At 41.3% G+C, this 26,787-nt stretch overlaps 1 protein-coding gene across 1 annotated transcript in view; it reads right to left on the minus strand.

Moving 5' to 3' along the window:
* The window catches only part of LOC111870795 (Down syndrome cell adhesion molecule-like protein Dscam2), a gene marked incomplete in the record, with an annotated part of 574,710 nt that overhangs the window by 147,418 nt on the left and 400,505 nt on the right, over positions 1-26,787 (minus strand). Inside the window, 1 exon segment of the mRNA XM_023863339.2 lies at positions 5,427-5,607. Within this exon segment, the coding sequence (XP_023719107.1) occupies positions 5,427-5,607 (181 nt within the window).

The following is a 26,787-nucleotide window of genomic DNA, read 5'->3' on the forward strand; positions in this document are numbered from 1 at the left end:
ATGCCGCGTGCTCTTCTACTCTGAATATGTAGTCAGCAGGCCCTTCCGGAAAGCTGGTACACATCTACCAGTCTAAAATTTATCACACCCATAAAGACATTAATCATATTCGCCTCTGGAAGAACCTTAAATCTCATAACTACTCCTTGTCGTGTGAAACGTCGGCTCATATTCCTGAAAATAATAAACAAGACGCGAGAGAATCATTAGATGCCACTCTGATAGGGCTCTAACCGTCAAAACAGCAGCAGCCACAACGGAATGTTTTTTTAACAGCAGTTTTCATGCTGTTTACAAAATGTATGATCCTGGCGAGAGAAAACGGGGGTAACAGGAGTTGTGGAGTCAAGGAGAAGCGAATTCTAACGAGTTGGTTTAATTATTTCTTTTCTAGCCCTTGTAAAGCCTCTCGTTTTTAATCCCTTTTTCTTTTACATTTAGTTCGACTAAAACGTGACCACCCCCCTCAACCCGTGGTGTGTGCCCTAAGGATTTCGAGTTTGTGTATGCGGAGGAACTCTCTTCCCCCTCCAGCCAACTCATCACAGAGTCATGCTCCTTTGTATCCTTTTATTCCTTCGTCCGGGAAGAGCTCACAAGGCAAATTACCAGAACGTTTAACGTCGTTCAAGGAGAATAACTAGTTTCATCACAATAATTTGGCGCGATGGCCAACTTTTAATTACCAAACATCCACATATCACTCACTGCTCGGAATAAAGAAAAACATGAAGAGTTCTCTTTCCTGAGATATAAACCATGTAGTCCCTTAAAGTCAACCGACGTTTCGGAGGAATAAGCCAAGCGATAAACCAGCATGAAGCAGACAGATGGTCTCTTTTTTGGCTTACTCTTCGACCCTGAAGATGGTGGCCATATTTTCCTACGAAATCTCCGTTAATGTTACGGGACTGCATGGTGTTATAACACAGGGGACAGAGATCCTCATAACTACTGATGTTCGAACCTCAAATCCTACAAAGAAAAACATGTTCAATACGTTCTGATACAAGAAAAGAAAATTTAATGTATACTGAAAGACGAAAAATTGCATAAAAATGGTTTGGAATTACAGCTTTTTTGTCTAATTACTCATAAAGTTTATTATTGTTATTGATGTTGCTGCTGCTGTTGACTGTCCGATGCACGGCCAGACAAATGTTTCTTTTTATTGCTAGTGGGGTGGGACTAACCCTTGTACTGCGGCCACTTCTGGCCTACTGTATCAGCCCCAGATGATAGGTGAGGGTGATTGTGGAGCAATTGGTGGAATGAAGATTGGCAGGGGAAACCGAAGTACTCGAGAAAACCTGCCCCAGCGCCACTTTGTCCACCACAAATCCCACTTGACCAGACCCGGGATCGAGCCCGGGCCTCCGCGGTGGGAAGGCAGCGACTAAGCGCTTGAGCTATGACGCGGCCAGACAAATGTTTGGAATTTTGTTCAACATCGACGGCAACATCTCCCTGCACTGTACTGGGAGAGCAATGTTCTCCCAACGGCGCCTATGGAGATTATTGACTTCTGGATTGTATAGTTGTTTAGACTGTTAACGACGTTTCGGAGATACATCCCGCCTCCATCTCCAGGGTATACTGAAGGCAGCATTACAGCCTGTCACATCTGAGAGGTTAGCAGTCTTCAGGAACTATTCACCGTATAACAGCACAGAGAGCCGGAGCTTTCTGAACCAACATTTACTTGCAAATTTCGAAATTACTAACTTATTCTACTAAGAATTGAATATTGGCCGCGCCATAGCTCAAGCGGTTAGTCGCTGGCTTCCCACCTCGGAGGCCCGGGTTCGATCCCGGGGTCTGGTTAAGTGGGATTTGTGGTGGACAAAGTGGCGCTGGGCCAGGTTTTCTCCGAGTACTTCGGTTTCCCCTGCCAATCTTCATTCCACCAATTGCTCCACAATCACCCTCACCTATCATCTGGGGCTGGCACAATAGGCCAGAAGTGGCCGCAGTACAAGGGACTTAGTCCCACCCCACAAGCAATAAAAAAAAGAACTGAATATTTATCATTCGGTGCGGTGTCATATTTTTGAAACAGAGAAAATATTATTTGTGTAATTACTCTCATTATTGTTATTTATTTACAATTCAATTCTCTTTGTACCAATGGCTAAGAACTTCATCACAAGACTCTTAAGATTTTACTTTAAATTCTCCCACAAGTTTATATGTCTTAACAAGAAAAAACATTTTGTTTTCAATGAATGAGCTACCGACCAAGGCGTAGGTGGGTGGACAATATTAGAATGGATCTTAGAGAGATAGGATGAGATGGTATGGATTGGATTGATCTGGCTCAGGATAGGAACCAGTGGAGGGCTCTTGTGAACACGGTGATGAACCTTCGGGTTCCATAAAATGCTGTGAAATTCTTGAGTAGCCGCAGAATTGGCGACTCCTCCAGAAGGGCTCAGCTCCATGAATAAGTAAGTAAATGGATGAGCTACCATTCTAAATTGCGATCAACTGGGTTGACAGTATAAATAGGGGAGGGAGAACTTTTGACCTACATTATTTCTCGTCTTGTTTTAACTTTCTCCAATAAACAGATTTCGTTTATTTGGTGATGTCTTCCTTCCGACAAACACGCCTTCATAGCTCAACGTGGCAGTGAGCTGCTCCAGGTACCAACGAAATATGTTTTCAGTAACGAACAGAATAACAAATAGCCTTTGTCGGCTTGTAGCTTGTCGTGGCACGCTTGTTAGTTCCCTACTAAAATGGTCTGCACAATAACATTAGCAACCAATTAGGGAGAGTACCAGTACGTTGCCATGGTAACAGTATGTGATGGGATGACCCAGTACATGACACAACGTGTGTACTACCAGGCAAAGCAATCTCCCTGGTGGAGTCTCTGCATGGCGAGACGGGTGTAACTTCCCTATATTGCTGCTAGACTGATGTCGAGGTTATTTTTTTATTTGAAAACTAATTAGTAGAATCGTGACTAATTTAATTTGCTTCTGCTCGACCCTACAGTTCGATTACACCATTTGCCTTATTAAGAGGGTGGGCATGCGGTAGCGTGGTTGGTTGAGGCACTATGCTACAAGCCGGAAGGTCGCGGGTTCGAGTCCCTATGAGGTGGATTTTTTCTTGCAATTTACCTAATCCTTCCAGTCGCACTATAGCACTGGGGTCGACTCAGTCTCTAACAGAAATGAGTACCAGGAATCTTCATAGGGAGTAAAGGGCGGCTGGAGCGTAAGGCTGACAACCTCACCGCCATCTGGGGACCGATTGTCTAGATAATGTGGGACCCTAAACTTTTCACAACCCTATGGGCCTCCATGGCCTGTTACAGGAATAGCTTTACTTTTACCTTATTAAAAGGTAAAGTTGTCCCTGTTTTATGCACCATAATACGATTGCATACAGGGGGCATGGAGGTAAACCTTAAAGCGTTCCTAACCTTGCAACTGTATGTAGAAAGTCACCTTCACAACCCAGTTGCTTTACCTTTGGTCAAGACTCATGCACCACCCGGATAGGGGTTGAATGGGAGACACAAAAGGCAAAATTTTGAAAATGGGGAAAAACCCAGCCCCTGTTGAGAAAACAGGATATCTCAGTCGGTATAGCGACCGCCTACGGACTGGAAGACCGGGGTTCGATTCCCGGCTGAGGCAAGAGATCTTTTTTTTTCTACTCCACAGCGTCCAGACCGGCTCTGGGGCCCACCCAGCTTCCTATCCAATGGATACCGGTAACAAAGCGACAGGAGCGCGAAGCTGAACTCTCACCTCCATGTGGTGCAATACAGCGCTTAGTTAATTAGTTAAGCACAGGGACAACTGCATATTTTTACCCATCCCCTGCTAAGAACATCATTCCTTTCTTACGGTCCATGGTATCCTCGCTTTACTGACCAAGTTATTCTGTTCTTGTAATGATCTTAAAATCTTGCTTTGAAAAGTCAATGGAAAAATTTGTGTTTTTTTTTTGTATTTAGTTTACATGTTCGCACTTGTAAGAGGTGTGATATAAAGATAATAATATTGTTACTACTTGCTACATCACATGAAGATTGAATTACTTCGTCCCTGAAAGAGGAGAAACAGGCGAACTATAGAGAAATTCTGACATTTGGAGTGTGTGACCGACTGCCTCTCCTCTTCTCCCCTTTCCAACAAGTGGAGACCGCGCTGGGTTCCACAGTCGTGCAGAACACACAAAGTACAAATATAAATCACATGGAACATTAGTATACAAAGTTCTGTACGGACTTTTAGCATACGAAGGAGCCTGGAATCGAGTGATACAGCGAGAGACAAGTTCCTCGTAACGATGACCGGCTCCTTAATTGTAAGCAACCGCTTCAACAAATCTTTGGGGGAAAAGGCACAGAGGAATAAGTTCAAATTGAATTCCTTTACCGAATATCTTCTTACACATTATTTTTGTTTATTTTCGGCTTTCTAGTTCATCTCATTGCTCTATTTTCCGTATGGACTGCACAACGAATAACCTTATTTAATAAATTAATTATGACATTTTCCATAACTACAAGTCGGAAGGTCGCGGGTCCAAATCCCGATGAGGTCATTGGATTTATTTCAGTTGACCTAATACTTCCAGCCGCACTAGGCCCTGGGGTTTACTCAGCCTCTAACAGAAATAGGTACCAGGAATTAATTAAATAATTTTCCTGGGGAGTAAAGCGCGGCCGGCGCGTAAGGCTGACAACCTTACCGCCATCTTTGAGCCGACTGTCTAGATAATGTGGGACCCTCAACGTCTCACAACCCTATGGGCCTTCACGGACTGGTACAGGGATAGCTTTACTTTTTTTTTTTACACTTGCAACAACTCCCGTCTCTGCGGATTTTTAAACGCTAAATGTACACGGTTGCAAGATGGCTTAAGGATTACAGTTTCTGTTAAATCGAATTCTGATTCCCTACGTTAAGAATGTGGGGGGGGGACTTACCATTTCTCTACACAACTTCATAGAGTAATTCTTAACAAACAATAAACGCAACACAGATTGATGCGACAACATCCATTTCATGATTACAGTATTCTCTGCGTTATCCTCCGTTAGTATATTCTGATTTAAAGCAGAACATTTTAAAGCTTTGTGTTTATTTGTTGATTCTTTTATTTCTTAACGCTTATTGTTTCAGGTTCTGGGATCTTGCTTCCAGATTCAAAGCGGCAGGAACCTGAAGACAATCTATCAGTATTTACTTCCGAGGTTTCCTCTACACGCCCCGGCCGCTTTTCTTGCGGGAAAGAGCCTCCGGTACCTATTGGATAGGAGNGACATTCTTCAAGCTGCAAAATATAATTCATAACATATTCTCTTTCGTTTGAATTCACATCTTCATGAAAATCGTAAGGTACGCTGAAGTACTCTCCAGCCGTGTTTCCGTCCTTTGAAGTGAAAGCGGAGTACTCACCGGAGACGGGGCATGTGAGGGAGCTCTTTGTCTGACGTATCAACCCAGCGGATCTCGGGTGGTGGGGTGCCGTGAGCTGAACAACTGAGCATCGCACCCGTCGAGTTGGAAAACTCGAGCCATGGCGGCGGCTCCTGTAGAAACACGGGGCCCTGGATGTGAGGGGACATTGCCGAAACACCTGTAAACAATTGAGTAGAGGCTCACAAAAACGTTCTATTTTGTAGGATTTTTACGTTACGTGGCTAATATATCACTAAGAACATCTAGGGTGAGCATCCGTGTGAAAATTCAGTTACAACGAACATTTCAAGAAACTTGCTCTGGTCGCAAGAAACTGGTTTGCGGTCGTAATAAGGACCACGTAACCTGTCTCTGCTTTCCAGTCGCCAAAACCCTACACACATTCGCAAGGACGCACAAGCACACATAAGGGTCTCGCAGTCGCTCTCCAAGTTGGCACTGATGGAGACAGAGGGTTGCACCGAAGCGATATTCATCTGAACTCTGAGGAGAAGTCGGACCATGGTTCATGTGTCTTTGTGTTAAGAGCCACCCCTGTGCTGTCCTACCGACATCACTTCTTAGGACTCTTGTGTGTTTGCGGAGCTTTTTGTCAGGTTTCATTACTTCCTGCCTACTCCAAGCTACTTTCAAAACGGTAATAGACGAAGGTGGGAAAAGAAAGAAAAAGAGGAAAGAAAAATGGGATACATTGGCCGAAATGCAGCCGGACAGAAAGAATGAATAAGATAAGGAACATAAAACAAGTATGAAAAGAGAATGAGAATGAAGAATCTGGGGGAAAACATTTAAGGATAAGGAAAAATGTAGAAGGAAAAGGATAAGCAGAGAAGTAAAATATTAAAATGAGACAGGATAAAGAATAAGGCGAGAGGAAGAAATATGCATAAATGATAGAGATGAGAGCGGTGTAAAATGAAGACAACTGAGAATGAAGAACACAAATACACGAAGAAATCATTTGAAACTAGCTCCGTATTATAAAGCATTCCTTCAAGAGTTGTTAATTATTCAGTGACAAATAAATATTTTTCCATGAGCCTTAATAATCATAATCGCCATAAAGCATGTCACTATTAAAATACAAGTATATCTTCAATCAGTCGAAGAAATGAAAGCAGAAGAACGTGAAGGAAGAATGAAAAGTTGGAAAGAACAGGTCGTGAGGATAAGATGATTGCGGGGTACCGTAAATTGTTTCTAAGTGCGTAGAACTCCTACTTAATACTGCGGCATATAGACCCATTGCTAGGTAACGACCGTAAACTAAGCAACTATATAATAGCCGATGCTAAGTGAAACAAAGGAATAGAAGCTGATGCAGATAATAGAGATAAAAAACCCACAGTTTACACTAAGAAAAAATTTAAAACTAACAAAATTCGAATTGCCTCTGTTACCAACCCCCACTTCGAGATTAACTCTATCCACTCTTGCGTCTCATCTACAAGTATTCACTAAGAAAGCAAGTAAAAAAGTTAAAATCTTTGTTGGATATCAGATTATGCTGCATCTTTTAATTAATCCGCACAGTAGAAAGAAGGTCGAGTTAAAGTGGACGATAAGAGAACAATCAAGGACAGACGAACGTTGCTTTCAGGTGAAGACTGATGAACTCGATCCTACCCCTTTCTGTTCTTATCCCCAGGAACCACTCAATCTTACCAGTCGATAAAACCGCTCAGATGTGCTTGCAGCAAACAGCAAGCCAAGCTTTTTCTGCCATCACTTTCCCGCCAACTAGAACACGTCCCAGCCGGTTAAAGTTTCATAATCCTGTTATTAAACTTGTCACTCAGAAATATATATATATCTGGTATGGATATGGGTGGTTGGTTATTTGGGACGATCACAGGGGACCTTCGAATTTCGTAACAAAAAGAAATGTCGAAACCTGATCAAGGAAAATATTCCACGGTTACTTTGCTACTTGTTTATCTGTTTTTAATAGGACAACATTTTCTTGCAGTAGTGGATGTATAACTCCATGCTTTCTCAACCTTGGCACCAAATGGAAGTGAGTGATTGGCTTCACCTTCCAGCAGCTTTACCCCCGGTGAGAGAACCTTCAATACCGATCGGAAGGCCGGGTAGCCTCCACAGACGTACTCGAGGCGGTGGAGAAATAAATTTCTTCTACTGCCAGGAACCGAACCATGATTCGCCGGTCATTCTTCTTGTAGCCTAGTAACAATAACGACTGGCCGCACCATAGCTCAAGCGGTCAGTCGCTGGTTTCCCACCGCGGCGGCCCGGGTTCGATCCCGGGTCTGGTCAACTGGGATTTGTGGTGGACAAAGTAGCGCTGGGGCAGGTTTTCTCCGAGTACTTCGGTTTCCCCTGCCAATCTTCATTCCACCAATTGCTCCACAATCACCTTCACCTATCATCTGGGGCTGCTACAATTGGCCAGAAGTGGCAGAAGTACAAGGGACTTAGTCCCACCCCACTAAAAAAAATAACCATAACGACCAGTCTACCATAATTCTTCTTACTTTATTTAATAACGCTTTATCAACTGCATAGGTTATAGGACTACGTGTCGAATGGTGTTATTGTCAATGGCGAAAGAACAACGTTGAAGAGACCAGCTGTAGAGTAGTGTACTGTAATGTCTCGGTGTGAAGTTTTAGTGACGCGCCATACAATGCAGTGTTTAATATTTGAGCAGGATTGTACAGGATCAAAACTCGTCGCGTAACGCTGTGATGATGAAACTGAACAGACGTCAGCTGTGGATACATTGCAGCTTTGATGTCGCGATTAACGGAAAACGTGTCAGCTGAAATGCCTCTCGTACCAAGTGGACAGAACTCTGACCTCTCGAAATTGTGCCTATTGCACGAAGAAGCACAGTGTACTATTCCATGATGATACATTATGATTAATTGATTCCGTACCATTGTGTCCATAGTACCGCATGGAGATGTGGCTAACGTGTGATCCTCTATTACAGGACTAACAATACAGGAAGCCGCATTAGACTGTCAACGCCTAATGGTATTTCAGATACTCAAGGATGCTTGCAATGATGAGGTCATATTTTTTTACATCTAAATAAATCAACAACTATCTGACAGAGTGACTAACTAACCAGCCAACTCTGAAGACTCTAGAGATTCTAGAGTCTTCAGAGTTGGTTGGTTAGAGTCTAGAGTCTAGAATTACAAAGCCGTTTAGTCGTTTAAAAGTAATATGGCTGTTCAAATGAAACCTGTTTCGGGCGCTCCTAGCGAACACTGATCGGCAGTCAACCATGAACTATGCAACAGAATGGTTGAGCTAGAAAGAATAGGAACAGTGTGACGTAGTTAAATGATAACTTTCAAAGTGTATAATTCGTCCAGAAACGTTTAATGTGACGTCATTGAGTATCTTCATTGAAAGGGTTTCATTTAAACATCAGATCTATTAGCTCACAGTCTGAAAATATGTTTGCCCTCAGTGTCCATTAACTGGCCTATGGAGAGCGAGGAAACGTATTTAATAACTAGCCACTGTTTAGAAAATTAACTTATCAAGCCAGATATTAACTAATAAATTAATTAGCTAATCTACCACGTGGTAGTTTCGACAGAGGGAAGTATAGAAACTCAAAAGTGGACAAAATCCTGGTCATTTAATCTTATACCCTTCCCAAAGCCTGTTCTTTCAAGATACATTAAGCCATTTGAAGCATGACATTACTGGAAGAAAAACTGAAAACTCCAATTTCTGCTTCACAGAAAGCACAATGCGTCTCCTTTGCAAAGACCATCAAATTACTGTTCATTCAGGAAACTATTACTCTTTGTTGTGAGAATGATATAAAACTCACAAACACAAAATGTAGGAAAATGGAATTTCTATATATCTTCATGGCAGAGTTTACGTATATTATTTAAATGGGTAATATTGGTGTTGGGTGGGTTACTGTGGAGGTTTGCGCCACTATATCTGTATTACTATATGCTGATCAGAGTAGTGGTGTATATAAGCATAGAAGGTATATCAATTCTAAATTCATCATCAATCGATAATCAGCCAATATGAATATTCTCCTGTCATTTTCATTTCTGTTTTCCAGGTGGCCACTTTCACTATCAAAATTTTGCATGAGTTTTCGTTTCTCCCATCCGATCACAAGTCCATTCCATTGTGATCTTCCTGATTAAGCACTCTAACAATGCGCATCAGTCAGTTACATTGGCCGTGCAGTTTACTGTAACTGTAACGGATATGCAAAAATATGATTGCTGGTTCAATTCCCGTTCGAGGCATGTCTGCGTACATTACAGCCAATCTCCAGCTTGCATTTCAATAAAGTATCATCCGCAAAGCAAGTGATATGCATTACGAGTAGATTTGTAACAATACTTTGGTTTAGAATATATATATATATTCTTTCAATTTATTTTTATTTTTTTAACTTATGTTTCAGCAAATGCAATGCCAGTTGTATTTTATTTTTGTTTTCACTGTGCTGTTATTTATGTAGACATGTCCAGGTTTTAAATTACTCCACGATTAATTGGACTTTTACATCATATTTGCAAAATTAATTATTATAAATTTGAAGATATTTTTATCGCGGTGAATGCTGTACGTAAATTCGCCATGATTTTCCGTCACTACCACGTATTTCAAGGAAAAAAACAAACGAATTACACGAAGATTTATGTCAGTTACATAGTTCGAGACCTAGACAGGGCACGACCTCCAGAAGACTGGCTTCCTATGAAATCACGTAATTATGAATTACAGAATTTGAAGTTTACACTACAATATAATTTTGTTAGACAATTGACAATTTTGCAGTTTATATGCAAGGAATAGGCTCTTCACTAGGCATTATTTTCGTGAAGTTATTAACTCGTAACAATTCTTCTGCGTTTGTTCCGCTTGCCCCCTCCTTCTTACTGGCTTCTTGCTTGACTCTTCCTTAGTTTCACTGGGTGGGGTGAGGTTATGTACACTTGGTATGTCGGCCACTAATTGACCTATTGTACCAATCCCGGATGATAGATGATGATGATGGATATGGAGCAGTCGGTGGAATGAGAATTGACAGGGGAAACCGAAGTACTCGGAGAAAACCTGCTCCATTGCTCCTTTGGCCACCACAAATGCCACATGAACTGACTTGAGATCGAACCCGGGCTGCCGCGGTTGGAAGCCATTGGTGCTTACCATCAGTCCCGCCCAGCCAGGGAGACCGGCTCTACTAGCTGAGAGGTATCTATAATGCTTCCCCCATCTACTGGAGGTATTAGTGACTGCTGCTGGGCGGCAAATGTCCGCAATTTGGCTCAGTGACCTCCTTTGGAGATATGAGGTTCTTTTACGTGCCGTAAAGCTACGACACGGGACCCACGGCTTAAAGTCCCTCCCGGAGGACTTGTTCCCTGAATTTTCCCGCCCTTAAAATTTCGACGACCTCCGCTGGGTATTTGAACCCGCGTACTACGAGTCATGAGGTGAGAACGTTACCTCTAGACTACGAAGGACGCTAAGTCAAAGACTAACTTCCTAAGCTATAGCATGGCCTCTTGCTTGACTTACTCTTCGACCCTGAAGATGTAGACACTGTGTTCCTCCGGTATGTCGGCGGATTTTTACGGGAGTAAGGAGGGTCATATCCCATATGGTAGTACCCTCCGTTAATTACGGTTGTTTACAACTAGAAAGTCGAATGCCATCGGACACATCACATACGAATAGACTCTTACTATACTCCGACTGTGCTTAAGATGTAAGTAAATTCTACAAGAGATGCTCTGCGTTTGTGAGTCTAAGGATTTCTATTGTAAGTGTTTTGGTATAGTGACAATACTGGACATCCAGTGGAGGGCTATTGTGGATCCGGTAATGAAACTTTGGGTTCCGTAAAATGTTCGGAAATTCTAGAGTAGCTGAGCGACTGGCGGCTTCCGTAGGAAGATTCAGCTCTATGTACATTTTTCATTGTCTTCTCAGCACTAACAGGCTTGATAAAGAGCAGTGAATTCTTGAAACCTATTATACTGTCACAACATGGTGGTGATAATAGACGGGGTTTGGATTGATGAATGGATTTACTGACTCGAAACTACAAGCAATTACAGCGCAACCGCTAATCTCCACAATTCTCAAATTACATCACCCGCTAAGCCTTTTTCAGCCTGCTGTTTCTTCACAAGCCGTTCCCTGGCAACGGCTTCTTACAATGGAGATTCTTCAACTGCAGCGCCCAAGTCTTCCTTCACAGACTCTAGTGCAGAACTCGCTCTTCTGACAACTCATTTTGTCGCCCCATTTGTCTTCAAGGTAACTCCTCGGCACGAACCACGTATATAAAACGCCGTACATTCTCGGATGCTAACCGTTTCCGCGGCAATGTGTTCGAGTCATTCAGCATAATGTTAATTATTTTTAAATTCGCTTAGTGGGGGTGGAGTCCAACTGGGTCCACTCGGCAGGGCGGCCAATGATTGGCCTATTGTAGCCTGCCCCGCGTGATTATGATGATGGAGAATCTAGTGGAATGAAGATTGGCAGGGGCAACAGAAGTACTCGGAGAAAACCTCCCTCAGCGCCACTTTGTCCACCACAAATCCCACTTGACCAGACCAGGGATCGAACCCGGGCCACCACGGTGGGAAGCCAGCGACTAACCGCTTGAGCTACGGCGCGGGCTGAGCAAAGTGTTGCTTAACATCGTCTATAAAGAATCCGCTGCCCTAGCAAGGGACGTCATTTCGTGACAGATAGACAGCAATTGGTCTACAAGCTGAAATATTAATTTTATGCTGCAACATTAATTAATGAAAAATTTCGTTAATCACCCAGGCCAGTGAATATTGCTCAGACCCTGTACTCTTCTGCTCAGATACTTGGCTGAAATATGACATAGTTCCACGGTATTGACAACTGAGAGCTGGGCCCCATATGTCTGCATTTACTTCTCAAAGATATGTTGATTATATCCCGTACGTCACACAAATAGCCTGTACGTCTGTCAGCTGAAGCGAGGAGATTAGAGAGACCACAGATTGGATTATTTCATTTGACTGATTTGAAAGAAATTTTCACTGTGTCAAATTAAATCTCTCTCTAATAATAAAAAACAACGAAAACTGACATGTGCCAATTATATTACATTGGTAAAAAACCCGAACTATTATTTCAAACCAAAATAAACGTCCATTTTTCTATAAACATGAAATATTCACTGCATTATCAAGTAACAGCAAGATAAGTCTGGAGTTGAATCCTATCCACATCATCACAAACATTTTTATATTTACTTTTAAAAACACGGAATAATGAACATTAACGACAGAAACTCCGGGAAAGCTGAAGCTTACGGAGGAATTAATCTTATAATTTAATATCAGAGTTCTATGAAAGAAGCATGGATGAAGGGATGCAGAAGAATATTAATCAAATGACGTTACGTAATTCTTGGAGCAGATCAACATTATATACTGCTGAGGAAGGGAAAATATAGCATAATTACTTAAATATTAGTGACGTTTTAAACACGGCACTTCTGTTTGATTTAAAATATTTGACTTAGTCTTAATTTTAAGAAAGATTCTACATGCAATCTGTATGATAACCATCTTATAGGCTATGAGACCGTGCAGATTCGTAGATGGTTATAAAGTTTAGGAGGAAATGTTGCCTCCGAAAACTTGATAACCACATATCACACTTCACCGTACCGTAACCCAGGGAATCACAACCTAAACTCTCTATCATGAGAACTTTTTTTCTCATACATGATAATTATTATAAAGCAAACCGAACTGATGCAAAATTAAAAGCACTGAAGTGAATTTCTGACTCTTAGTTAAAATTGCTATGGCAAACAAAATCGTATTCAGCATGGGTTACGATTATTTCATTTATGTCTGCGTGACAAGGTTTTATAAATTGCTTGGATTATAATTTACAGCGTCGAAAGGTGAGAATGGGACAGGGGTGATGATCTATTTCACGTGTTATTCCTGAGTGCGAATTGAGAGCATATGAGAAAACATGATAAATCTTAGTCAGTATTTCCACCCTTTGAAACTCCATGGATCTGAGTGCTTGAGAAGCCGCCAGTCGCTCAGCTACTCAGTAAATTCCCATTGAACTCGAAGGTTCATTGCCATGTGCATAAGAGTCCTCTACTGGTCCGTATCCTTAGCCAGATCAATCCAGTAAATACGACTCCATCCTGGCTCTCTGAGATCCATTTTGTTATTATCCTCCCACCTACGTCTAGCTCTTCTTAATGATCTCTTTCCTTCTGATTTTCCCACCAATATTCTATATGCATTTTTCTTCGTCCCCATTCGTGCTACATGTCCTCCGCGTCTAATCCTCCTTGATTTGATCGTTCTAATTATACCTGGCGAAGAGTACTCAGGTCTTGGACATCGATATAATTAAATTGGGACGCTGAACCGTGCTAAACTACCACGGTAGTAACTCGTATAATAAAACAGAAGGTGTCCGGTTTGTCCGTTATCTACGTGCCGTAGAGCCGACACACATCCCACATAGCGGCAGAACCGTTCTCAAGATACCGCTGAGAGTCGGTGTAGCGATATAGTGTAAATCCTGTGTTTACTGGAAACGAACCTAAAATAAAGGTCAGCACGAATCACATAAGCCGGTCACGGTAGCCGGGCGATCTAAGGTATGTACTGTCTTCGCTCGCTCGGAAGCCGGGATCGTGGTTTCGGATGTGTTTCCTGTGAGGTACGAACCGAATTCTTATATATTAATCTTATACACTGCCGGTCACGGTAGCCAGGCGATCTAAGGTATGTACCGTCTTCGCTCACTCGGAAGCCGGGATCGTGGTTTCGAATCCCACATAAATCATGGATATTTGGTATGTGTATGTGTTTATTCTGTGTTTGTGTTGTCCTGTGTTTAGGTAGAGGCCTTGCGAAGAGCTGAACACTCTTCCGAGGAGTCTTACCGTCTGTAAAATGATCATGAAACTGAAAAATCAGAGGCCAGGGCCCAAGTGGGTTGTAGAGCCAGTGAAAAGAAAATTAATCACATAATAGCAGGCACACAACAGGACTCTGTGGCCTTGATCTGAGTAACAAAACACTGTTGTGGAACCTGGAATGCAAAATGTTGGGTTTCGACAAATGTTCTGGCTCGAATCTGGAAATGAAGCTGGAGACAATTAAGTAGTTTTACGTACCGGCTCAACCAATCGATTACCTCGCTACACTAATACAATACAAGGAATCCAAATAATGTATTGCTCGAGAACAATATATTCGAATTCAGCATTCATTTTGATGAATAAGAATTCTGTTATTATGATTCTCCACATGAAGCACCGAATTTGTTTTGATTACGAATCCTATACGAGATATTTGATAATATTAGAGCACGGAATCCCACTGGGAGTTCGGAACGCTCGTATTTCTACTATTGCGCATATGAATAGGAACAAAGTATTTTGGAAAACAAAAGTGGACGGTATAATTCAAACTTCAATCTGAATCCATGGTTATATACGAGTATTTTTAAAATGAATTCTTTGTAATATTACATATGCCAGTTGGCCGTAGTGTTTATTTATTACAGACAAAATCATTGCTGAAGAGACAATTACATTAACACGTAAAAAGGTCTAGAAATTATAGTTTTGTGTTAAGGCCTTAAATATTTAACATGTTAAAACTCTTTAATTAATATTTATATACCATATATCTGGTTACACAGAACAATTTTTCCGTATCGCTTCTGAAAAATGTTTATAAAGATCGATTTGAGATTCATGCTAAGTAGGCCTTTTATTAGACCGATATGAACTACAACCACACTCGCTAGGCCATTTTTACTGTATAACCACTATGCGGGTTTGATTCCAGACGAGTCCAGTGAATTTTTCAATGGCCTAATCTTTCCAGCCGCACTATGGACCTAGGGTCGACTCAAGACTCTAATGAGTACCAGCAGACTTCCCGGGGGAGTAAAGGGTGGCTGTCACGTAAGGCTGACAACCTCACTGCCATCTGTGAGCCGACTGCCTAGAAAATGTGGGAGCCTCGACGTCTCACAAAAATATGGGCCTCCACTGTCTGTTACAGCGATAGCTTTACTCCAACACATAATTTAACCTAAATCTTAAGTCTTGAAGATGAAACATGAGGACCTAAATTACATTCCGCTTATGCGTTCTATTGATGCAATGTGAAAGGAACTCAAAACGAATCTATGAGGTAAAAATGACATAAACACTTTGAAGCCATAAAAGTAACGTCGACAAATACCAATGAATTACAGTCGATTCAAATATTTTTTCTCTTGGCACTACAGCCCCAGTGGGCCTAGGTCTAACTCTATGAACTTCCCCGTTCACTTCGGTTTTTCTAGATCTTACACATACACAAGGCCTCTACGTGTAGACAAACACAGAAAAATGCACACAAACATCCATGCCCTGAGTGGTATTCGAACCCACGATCTCGACTTCCGAGCGAGCGAAGACAGTGCATGCCTTAGACCGCTCGGTTACCGTGACCGGCTTCTCGATTCATATTAACTAACATTATTGTCAGATAACGGACCATCAGCGGACCGACAACATATTCTCAAGTGCATTTAAACGACAAGAATATGGCCACACACACACACATATATATATATTGTAACGTGTCGAGAATCCGGAAGAGTCACTTCTATGGAAACGCTAGAATAGAGCGTTGCATAGGAAACAATATTCGCTCTACTGTAGTTCTAACAGGAGTCTCCATGGTTATAACAAAGGGTTCGTTGCTTAGCAGCGACCAAGGTTATATAGCGGGGTTAAATGCATTCACATAGTCAGTCTCGGATCGTCCATCGAAGAGGCCAGTCCTTACCGAGCCTTCGGTGTGGAGTCAGTCTCGGAATCCGCCAGAGAAGACAGTNGGGAGAGGAGGAATGCATACAGGATATTGGTGTGAAAACCGGAAGGAAGGAGACTACTGTTAAGACCAAGACGTAGGTGTGTGGACAATATTAAAATGGATCTTAGAGAGATAGAATGGGATGGTATGGATTGGATTGATCTGGCTGAGGATAGGGATCACTGAAGAGCTCTTGTGAACACGTAATGAAACTTCGGATTCCATTAAATATTGGGTTATTGAGTAGCTGTACAATTGGCGGCTTCTCAAGAAGAGCTCAGCTCCATGAAGTTAGTTACAGCGTTCGTTTCCTGTAGGTGATGTTACGTACTGTGAATCGATCAGTAGTTGCCTAACCAGATCCGAACCGTGTACCTCAGATATAATAAAGCTGAGATAATATGTAGCGTCTCACCTATCTGTAGTTTAACTATAAACTAATTACTAGTAAAAATTATGTAGGTGGGAAGATATGACTGGGTTACTTTTCCTAATTAATTATGTATGAAAACAACCTTGATAGTGGGATCTAAGCCCATAACGACTCCTCTGATCACGGTAAAAGCGGTAAACGTAGACTTTGTATAGTCATAAAGAAGCTAGGGGAGAGAGCAAGGCACACTACTCCCACCCTTCATCATCCAACCTCCCTCCCTTACAGCACGTTCTTTCCCTTGCTTCTGAACCATAAAGAGAATGTTTTTGCACGTGAATTTAATAAGGCAGAGAAGTCGGTAAAAGCCTAGTTGATGAAAGCCCCATGGATTAATTTTCCCCTTTTTAACGAGAGTAGGTGGTGTGCTCTGGGAGGAAAGAGTGAAGAGAGTGTAGCCATATTTAATATTAAAGGAAGAAAAAAGAAACAGGGAGAGGGGTGTTATTACACTCTGCAGCGAAGGCCCTTCAGGGGGAAAAAATTGGAGCACAATTTTCTAATGAGCAGGTGAGAGTTGTCTTGTGAAGACAAAATGTGATGAGCTCACTACCTGCAACATTCTGCTGCCTTCAAATTCCTCAAACGTGTTAGATTTTTGTAACATTTTGGGTTCTGATACCGTGTAGTTTCATACCTCTTGTAGGTACAAACGTTTCGAAGGAACCGGTTGCACCATCTACAGAAGAAGTCTGAAGATTTAAGCAGCATTCTCTTCTCTTAGTAGGGACTTGTCGGATTATAGTTCGCTTGTTTGCTTTTTATTGCCTGAATATGCTTCTCATATCAGGATTAAAATGCACAACCCTGTCTGCCCAAAGCATCTAAGTGGGCATTAGCTACATTGTAGTTGGTAGGTGTCACTTTGTTAGTTGATTGTGTTTGTTCATGATAGTTAAATATGGATAATTAATTTATTATGCGTTTCTTTTTCAGTGGTTAATAAATTTTTTGGTGTACTGAGTTGAATTCCATCAAGGACTTCTCTAGTTATCTAGTGTTTGTATTGTATATAATTAATATGCCGTCTACATGCCTATGGTAGACAATAATCTGATGGTTTGTTCAAGATTTTGAGATTTTTTTGAAAGTTAAACAGTTGGTACATGGAGTTACAACTTTGTTTTAAGGGCTTAATAAATTTAAAATATTGTGCTTGTCTTTATTGTTACGAGTAGTAATTATTAATTACAATTTATTAATCCTGGCACTTTGTTTTATTTTATTCTGAAGTAATTCCTGTGTACACGGTCGCTATATATCGTACTTCGCTTATATCGACTACCAAGTTTCTCTGTCGGTTTCAAGTAAACCCATATAAACCCACACAGATCAGAACGTGATCCACGCAAAGCCGTAGTTTTTCCTTGCGAGATACAAACAGAACGTGCAAGAAGCTTGGTAAAATGGAACATGAATATTCATGTGCTACAAGACTTTTGAATCCGCGACCCAAAACACAAGCCCAGCCTCTAGACATTAACCATATTCTGTGATGTTGTATCAACAGACCCAAAATTCTCTAATGCCGACCCATAGGTTTGTGGGTTTAAAGACAACTTACCAAATAAAATTGGTCGCTTATATGTATCATTGTAGAGTAGTGTGCCATTTCAAAACGCAGAGAGCCACTCGCGTGTACGGGGCACGCTCTCATGACAAAAAAATATAAAATTATAAGTTTTGAGGTTTTCACGACAGTATCCTCTGAAAGGTGACGCTATGTAATCAAACGCAAATTTACCGAGGAACGCATAGCTTCCATCTTCAGGGAGGAGGAGCAAACGTCAGTAAATGTCGAACACACTACAAACATCATAATATCATCAGACTGTGGCCTTGACTGCCACAGTTATTTAAAGAGAAGTTCATGCTGACATGCCACAATGTTGCAGGCAGTATTCTAAGCAAGTGTTCCGAATCGATGTTTGCAAAACACTACCCCACACTACCAATACATTTATGTCAAGCTTTCATCTGTATGTTTGCAGTGAAAATTAATACCAACATCGTGAACTACGTCACCTGTATATTGCAGATCTTCAGCTTTCTCCGCAATGAGCCGATGTGTCAAACAGAAATTATTTAAAATGATAAAAGTTTCAAACATCTTCAAGCGACGGAGTAGTACGCTTGTGTTTTTCTTTCAAGAAAGGTACTGAGGTGTTAAAATGCGTCACAGTGACAATAGAAAGGAAGTAAAGGGAAACCATGTTTCGTGAAAAGAACAAAGGCCCTTTGGAACTCGAACCTTCAAGCACAAATATCGACGATATTGTAACTTTATGCGTTAAACAAATGCTGTGTTTGTAGGAACACATACAATAACTACAAAAACGGTGCAAGTAAGGATAAAGCAGACGTTGCATAAATTGAGTTCCTGCAAAAGATTTAATCTCAGATTACATTATGAAATATCAGTGAGCCTTCATTAATTTATCAATGGTTTTACAGCCCTTTGTTGGGTCCTGACCTCTTCTTCGGTTCATAATCTCTTTTACACGGATACTAGGACTCATTGGACGAGAGAGCAACCCGTGGCAAGGCCGCCACCTACACACAGAGAACAACACAGACACAGACATCCATGCCTCTAGTGGGATTTGAACCCACTTTCCCAGCGTTCGAGCGAGCGAAGGCAGTTCATGCCTTAGACCGCGTGGCCATTGTGATCGGCAATAGCGAATATATCATGAACTAAATTTGTTTATATGAATTAAATAAAATCCATATATATATTGTGACATGCCTAACCGTTGCTGGGCAACGCTGCCTAGCAACCAGCGAGCTTCGGCTCGGCTCGGCACGGACAAACACCGCTTTTCTTCCTGTCGCGTAACTTGGCAACCGACCGTTTATGAAGGGTCTGTCTTCGTGGTAACTCGTTCCACCTCCCGTTGCCAGCAACGGTTAGACATGTCACAATATATAAGGTTAATGCCTGTTCTTCTATTTTGAATTGCGGTGGCAAATGCTTACGAATACGAAATGAAAATGGCAGGAAACAGAGGCAGTGGAAGTAGGCTAAGTAGGAACTGCAGTGTTTACCTTCGTCGAAAACGTTAATAGCAATCCTCTGGCTATCAAAGGGAATAATTTGTTCAATTACTTTATTATTATTATTATTATTATTATTATTTGCATGAATATAAAAATAATTAAACTGAGTTATTATTATTATTATTATTATTATTATTATCTCTGAATATCTATACTTTTCGCCGGTCACGGTAGCCGAGCGGTCTAAGGCATGCACTGTCTTTACTCGCTCGGAAGACGGGATCGTGGGTTCGAATCCCACTCAGGGCATGGATGTTTGTGTGCGTTTTTCTGTGTTTGTCTACAGGTAGAGGCCTTGCGACGAGCTGATCACTCGCCCAAGGAGTCCTACCGAATGTGTAAGATCTAGTAAACCGAAGTGAAACGGAGAGTTTCATGGAGGTAGGCCTAGGCCCAAATTGGGGCTGTAGCGCCACAGNCTCGGCACATAAATAATAAAGAATTGAACTAAACTGAATTATTATTATTATTATTATTACGATAAATAATCGATGATGATCAAAGTGTTAGTGCACGTAGTACACGTGGGAGATGAGAACTGCTACACAGTTTCATTACAAATTCTGTTGGAAAAGGCAACTTGAAAAATTAAACATTGACGCCTAATACAATAATAAAGTACATCTTATATAAATGGATTGGGGATACGTAGACTCGATTTATTTTGCTCTAGATTAGAATAGGGCTTCTGTGGGCGTGGAAATACACCTTTTTCTTCCATGAATGGCGGAGGATTTCTTGAACCAACTCACTTCCATAGAGTCACTTCTTAAAACATAGCCATAAAAGAGGCTTTTGGTTAAATATGTGCTACATGAAGTATCGCTTTAAAGAAGAGCAAAACATATTTCGTGTCAAAACTTTCAGAGAAATGCAACTAAAAAAACACAAGATATTTTATACCAGGATGGTTTTTATAAAACGAAGAGAAGTAAAGAAACAAAGCGGAACGAACTAGACAGCAAGCAGAGCTGATAGTCTCTTTTTTGGCTTAAATTTATACCCTGAAGATGGATACGGTGTCTTCCACCGAAATTCTTGTTGACTTTCACCGAATTACACGACATATCCCAGAAATCACCAGTGTGAGAACTTCATAAGCAACATAAAAACGTACTGTTTTACAGATAATGACAATAAAATAATAAAGGAGAATCCATGGATTTACGAAACGCAACAACTGTGATAATCTCCAACATCGTTAACAAAACTGAAGTACATCTCGTTTTATGTCAAGAAATACACGATATGTTCCATATTGGATCTAGATTCGTCACTCTGGCCTTCCAGAGTGGACAGCCGTGTACAAAAAGTACTGACTTTCCTAGAGTTGTACAAATTTCCACATTACTGAATTCCCCCAGCTACTCCATCAATCTACAAGTGACGGGCGGAAGGCGTGCTGCCCCACAACTTACTGCAAGTTTCTTAGCCCGCTGAAAGAAAGGTCGGAGTGGAAACCGGTCCCTCTAACAGGAAGCCTCTTCTCGGGCCCACTCACTTCGTTGAAGAGCTTCAACCCACGCAGAATTCACGGATCAATCGATTTCAAGGAACCATTTGCATGCAAAGAATTTCATTCAAAGATTATGCGAAAAATTTCTTATCATTCTGCTTCCTGTCACAAATGGTGATAAGCGACCCATTTACAAAAACGCGGTAGCATAGCTGGTTGAGACACTATGCTACAAGCCAGAAGGTCGCGGGTTCGAGACCCGATGATCCTTCCAGCCGCATATGGCCCCTGTGGTCGACTCAGCCTCTGATAGAAATGAGTACCAGGAATCTTCGGTGTGGGGGGAAGGTATAGGGCGGACGGCGTGTAAGGCTGACAACCTTACCGCCATCTGTGAGCCGATTGTCTAGAAGATGTGGGAGCCTCAACTTCTCACAACCCTATGGGCCTTCACGGCCTGTTACATGGATAGCTTAACGTTTTTATGTGTATATGTAGAGCCGGAACAGAGCGGTCGGCATAGCGACTGGCTAAGGGCTGTACGACGGAGAGGTCGGAGTTCGAGTCTCGGTGGTGGGAAAGAATTTTCACCTCTCCATGTCGTCCAGACCGGCTCTGGGGCCCGCTCAACCTCTTATGCAGTTGGTATCTGGGCCCTTTCCTCGGGGTAAAGCGTCCGGGGCGTGAAGTTAACCATTCATCTCCACTCCCCCATACGCCTTCATGATGTAGTGCTTAATTAGTTACGCACAGGGACAATTTTTACGTATATATGTATTTTAATTTATTTGTGGTTTATTTGACGACAATTTCATTATCTCAGATAATAGAACATTGAGTGACAAGTTAAACAACGAACTGGAGATAATGCGGAGGGAAGCGGCCATGACATAATTTAAAGTACGTATTATCCTGGCATTTGTCTGCACAAAATGAGGATAAACACGAAAATTCTGTTAGGATATGTGGTCACAGGGCCGGGGTTTGTACTCGATATCTCCATAACACGAACCATTACTGCTAACAAATGAACTTCGGCATTCGGTGTATATATATATATATATCCACACACACGCGCGCGCGCAGAGGTGTTAATAAATGTTGGCTCATTTCGCCAGTCAGGCAAAAATTCTACTCGCCAGATATTTCTCCACAAGATATACCGCGCCAACACACACCGTTGCTGACACATCCAACGATACAACGCACGCAGCCACAAGAGTAGAACACAACATAACACACAATATACACACAACATTAGAAACATAAGATGAACGACCCCCATGTGGATGATCAATAATACACACGAATTTAAAAATATGACGTATGAGATAATAGGTTTTAACAAGTTTTAAATACATAAACTTTATTATTATATAAGGACGTATACAAATTTAATATTATTTGTAAATGGACTTATAAAAGCAAGCAGTGAAATGGTTGACGGATCAATATACCTGAAGATGGCAGCATACAGCTGAAACATGTAGTGTAGAAGTGGTAGATGGGATTGTGTGCACTTGAAGACTGTTAATATATACACATTATGAATATGAATGTTCATTACCGTGTTCACAAGAGCCCTCCACTGGTCATCCTCAGCCAGATCAATCCCATCCCATCAAATCCTATCTCTCTAAGATCCATTTTAACATTGTCCACCCACCTACGCCTTGGTCTTCCTAGTGGTCTTTTTCCTTCTGGCTTTCCTACCAATATCCTATATGCATTCCACTTCTCCCCCATTCATGCTACATGACATTAGTAATATTATAAAAGAAATATTACTTTGTAAATAGGCTAATTATAATAATTTACAAATGTTTAACAAATTCATGCACATCTTAGTAATTGTTAAAGGATATAATATTTTATATTTATGACAATGTAAGAGTAGTTTCCGTATGTATTGATAATGTCCTTCTGAAGATGTTCGCTCCAACCGAAACATGTAAACGATGAAATTAAAAAGAGAAACAACATTTAGCAATCACAGTGGACAGCGCTAATATTCTGTTATACTATCTAGGATGGCAGGTCTGCATAAGTAATAATTAGGGCCCGGATTTTTTGAAAATGCATATGCGCATATGCAAATGCATATTTTGAGGGTTTTTGGTCGTTATTGCATATTCAAAACGTAAGTGCATATTTATGCATATATCTTTGAAATTAAGGATAATTAAGGATGAGACAACCGATTTATGTGGACGGTGTATAGAAAAATTCGTAGTTGTTAAGCTACATCCAGACGAACACGGCAAACCTCATCTTCTTTCTTGCAAAGTACTAGAGAACACCAACCATAGCACAATAACAAGATTTGTAAATGATTCTCTGCAACTACTATGGCCATCTGAAATTGAGAATATTTGTTGTAAGGTGCTTGTGTTACTCACAGATGGAACTTCCTATATGTTGAAAGCAGCAAAGGCCTTACAAGTATTTTATCCAAATCTTATACACGTAACCTTAGCGCACCGATTACACCGTATTGCAGAAAAAATACGCGCACAGTTTCCAGCTGTTAACGATTTAATTGCAAGTGGGAAAGAAACTGTTTCTGAAAGCACCAGATCGTGTCCAGTTCTACAAAGATCGCCTACCTCAGGTTCCTCTGCCACCTGAACCTATCCTAACTAGGTGGGGGACATGGGTATCCACAGTTTCATTTTATCAGGAGAATTTTAATCAAGTTAAAGAAGTGGTTACAAAACTTGAAGATGAGTATGCATGTGTCCGTGAAGCAAAAGTGGTGTTTGGAAGTGATACTGTTTATCAAGATGTGAATTTTATCCATGCACATTTTTCTACAGTTTCAAAAGCCATTGAGAGCTGAAAATCTTGTGGTGCACTCCTTCACGACTCACTTGAATTCGTTCAGAAAGCAACTTGTTGTCTGAATTCTGCTCCAGGCGAAATTGGAGAGAACATTAAATTCAAGTTAGAAAAGATGTTGAATTCGAACCCAGGACAAAAAAATTCAGTCAATTAGTCAGAACTTGAGTGGAATTAAGATATCTTTGCCAGACGAATGTTCCGAACCTTCGGCGCCTGTCCGATCACGTCAGCTGATGTAGAAAGATCGTTCTCAACCTATAAACTCATTTTGAGGGACAACACACGCAGTTTGTCTCCAGAAAACACTGAAATACTTCTAGTTGCCTATTGTGATGTTACTTTCTACAGTGAGTGATACATGTAAATACGTGAGTCTGAATAAAGTGGCCTGCTTCTTAAGTTCATATTCTTGGTTTTTGATGCATATTTTCCAGCTTTTAAGCGCATATTTTAAGTGTTTTAGTTAATATTTTAAGTGCTTTTAGCGCATAAGATCCGGGCCTTAGAAATAACACTGCTCATTTGAACAGATCATCTACGTATTAATAATGTAAAACGATAGAAAGCCAGTAGACTACGGTGGGCTGAACACGTAGCTGGCACTGGCCAGACACGAAATCCATAGAGAATTACATTAAGTCATGTTTCCACGGCTGTAAATTTTAAGATTAAAATCCTCGGGTTGAGACGCCACGTAGTGTAGAAGTTAGGTACAAACGTTTCGGAGAAACCTGCTGTCTTCAGCTGTATACTGTTCCTAAGCGCCTTAACACGAATTCGTATTATTGACGCTGGGGTAATATTGTAAGCTCTAGCCTCGGCGCTAGAAGCGGAAGTTTGTTTTTTAATAAGAAACGTTTTTTTTTTCATTTTAACATTTTAGTCAAATTTTGTGACCAAGGGAGGCCCTATTAACCTGTCAGGTCTTAATAAATTTATGTAGAGTTGAGGAACTTCTGCGAGCCCCCTAAACCATCCTACGACTTAAGCCTTATTTTACTTGCAGAATACTTTTTTTTTTACATACCAGGGGACTCTGTACGGTTCATGCCGTATTCTTGTTAACAGAGCACCAGGTTAATCATAATGAAGAGTTATAACACGTAACAACAAACCAGGAAAGAATTTCATCTTGCTGCAGGCCAGAAATTATCTACAGCAGTGTTTCTCAACCGCCGGGCTGCGGGCCGGTGTCGGGCCCTCGTCTCAGCTCCGTGGTCTGTAGTTCGCAAACGAACTAGTGCCAACTTTTGCGGATACAGGGTATCGCGTGGTCAGCGCAACGAATCCCCACGGCCGTTAATCTCGATTTTCTGGACCGGAGCTGCTATTTCCTAGAAATAACTCCTCAATTATCCTCATGAGGCTGAGTGGACCCCGATCCAGAACCACTACTACCCAGAAAATCTGGTAGAGCCGGGAATGGAACCCGGCACCTCTGGCTCTGTAGCCAGGATTTCTGACCACTAGATCACAGAGGCGGTCGGGTCCTCGTCTCATAAAGAAGAATTTACCGGGCCGCGGTCTCACAAAGGTTAAGAGTCACTGATCTATAGAAACGAGCGGAAGTATCCCGCGGACATTCTTCGCTGAATTTATCCACACATTTAGTTTATTTCGTTGATTATCCCGTGGTTATCACGACCTGCAGTTGAATGAAAATTATAATGAAAATGATGAATTAAGAAAAACTATTTTACTCAGTTTAATTATTTCGTCTACTCTTGGAAGCAGGTGAGGATATCTTAAGCTGACAGGCCTACAGCAGCTCCACGTTTCTTCTAATTTCAATTTGTTCACGAATGATACCTTTCATTTGTTTCTCAATTGAAAAAACGCATAAAATTATTTTTTATTTTGTGGGGGGTAACGCTCACATTAATAGAAGGATCAATTGTGAAAACAGAAAAATATTGCTTTTATTCGCTCAAAAATATTTATTTTCCGGACAACGTATGAATACAAAAACGTATGATGGGACAATTTTAACAGTTACGTGTATTTTATGCGATGTAGGACAGGTATCTGTTTGTTAGGGAAGAACATGCAGTACTCTCCAAGCATATAAATGGCCGCGCCATAGCTCAAGCGGTTAGTCGCTGGCTTCCCACCGCAGCGGCCCGGGTTCGATCCCGGGGTCTAGTCAAGTGGGATTTGTGGTGGACAAAATGGCGCTGTGGCAGGTTTTGTCCGAGTACTTCGGTTTCCCCTGCCAATCTTCATTCCACCAAATTCCCCATCATCATAATCACCCGGGGCAGGTACAATAGGCCAATCAGCGGCCGCGGTGCCGAGTGGACCCAGCTAGACTCCTCCCCTCACTAAGCGAAAACGAAAATCATATAAAGGCTCAGGAAACTACCTGCACTTAAGAAGTAAGACGTTGAGAATTTAACATATTACATGACGATTAACTTTGTACGGCTTTCGTTATTCAACTTACAAACGGTTTTCCTAACAGACTACAAGTATAAGACTCGTCATTTTATAAAATAATTTCTCTCGGGATGGGAAACACTAAATTAATTTCAATTTAATTGTCCGGTTAATACATACGAAATAACGAAACACGCCCAATGAGTCTTATTTGTGTGAGGCCGCAATTTGAATCCCAATGTAATTTCGAAATATTTGATTTGTGAATCAGTTGACTCTGAGACAGAATCCAACCAATCA

This window comes from Cryptotermes secundus, unplaced genomic scaffold, assembly GCF_002891405.2.
Source record: "Cryptotermes secundus unplaced genomic scaffold, Csec_1.0 scaffold499, whole genome shotgun sequence".
Taxonomy (NCBI): Eukaryota; Metazoa; Arthropoda; class Insecta; order Blattodea; family Kalotermitidae; genus Cryptotermes; species Cryptotermes secundus.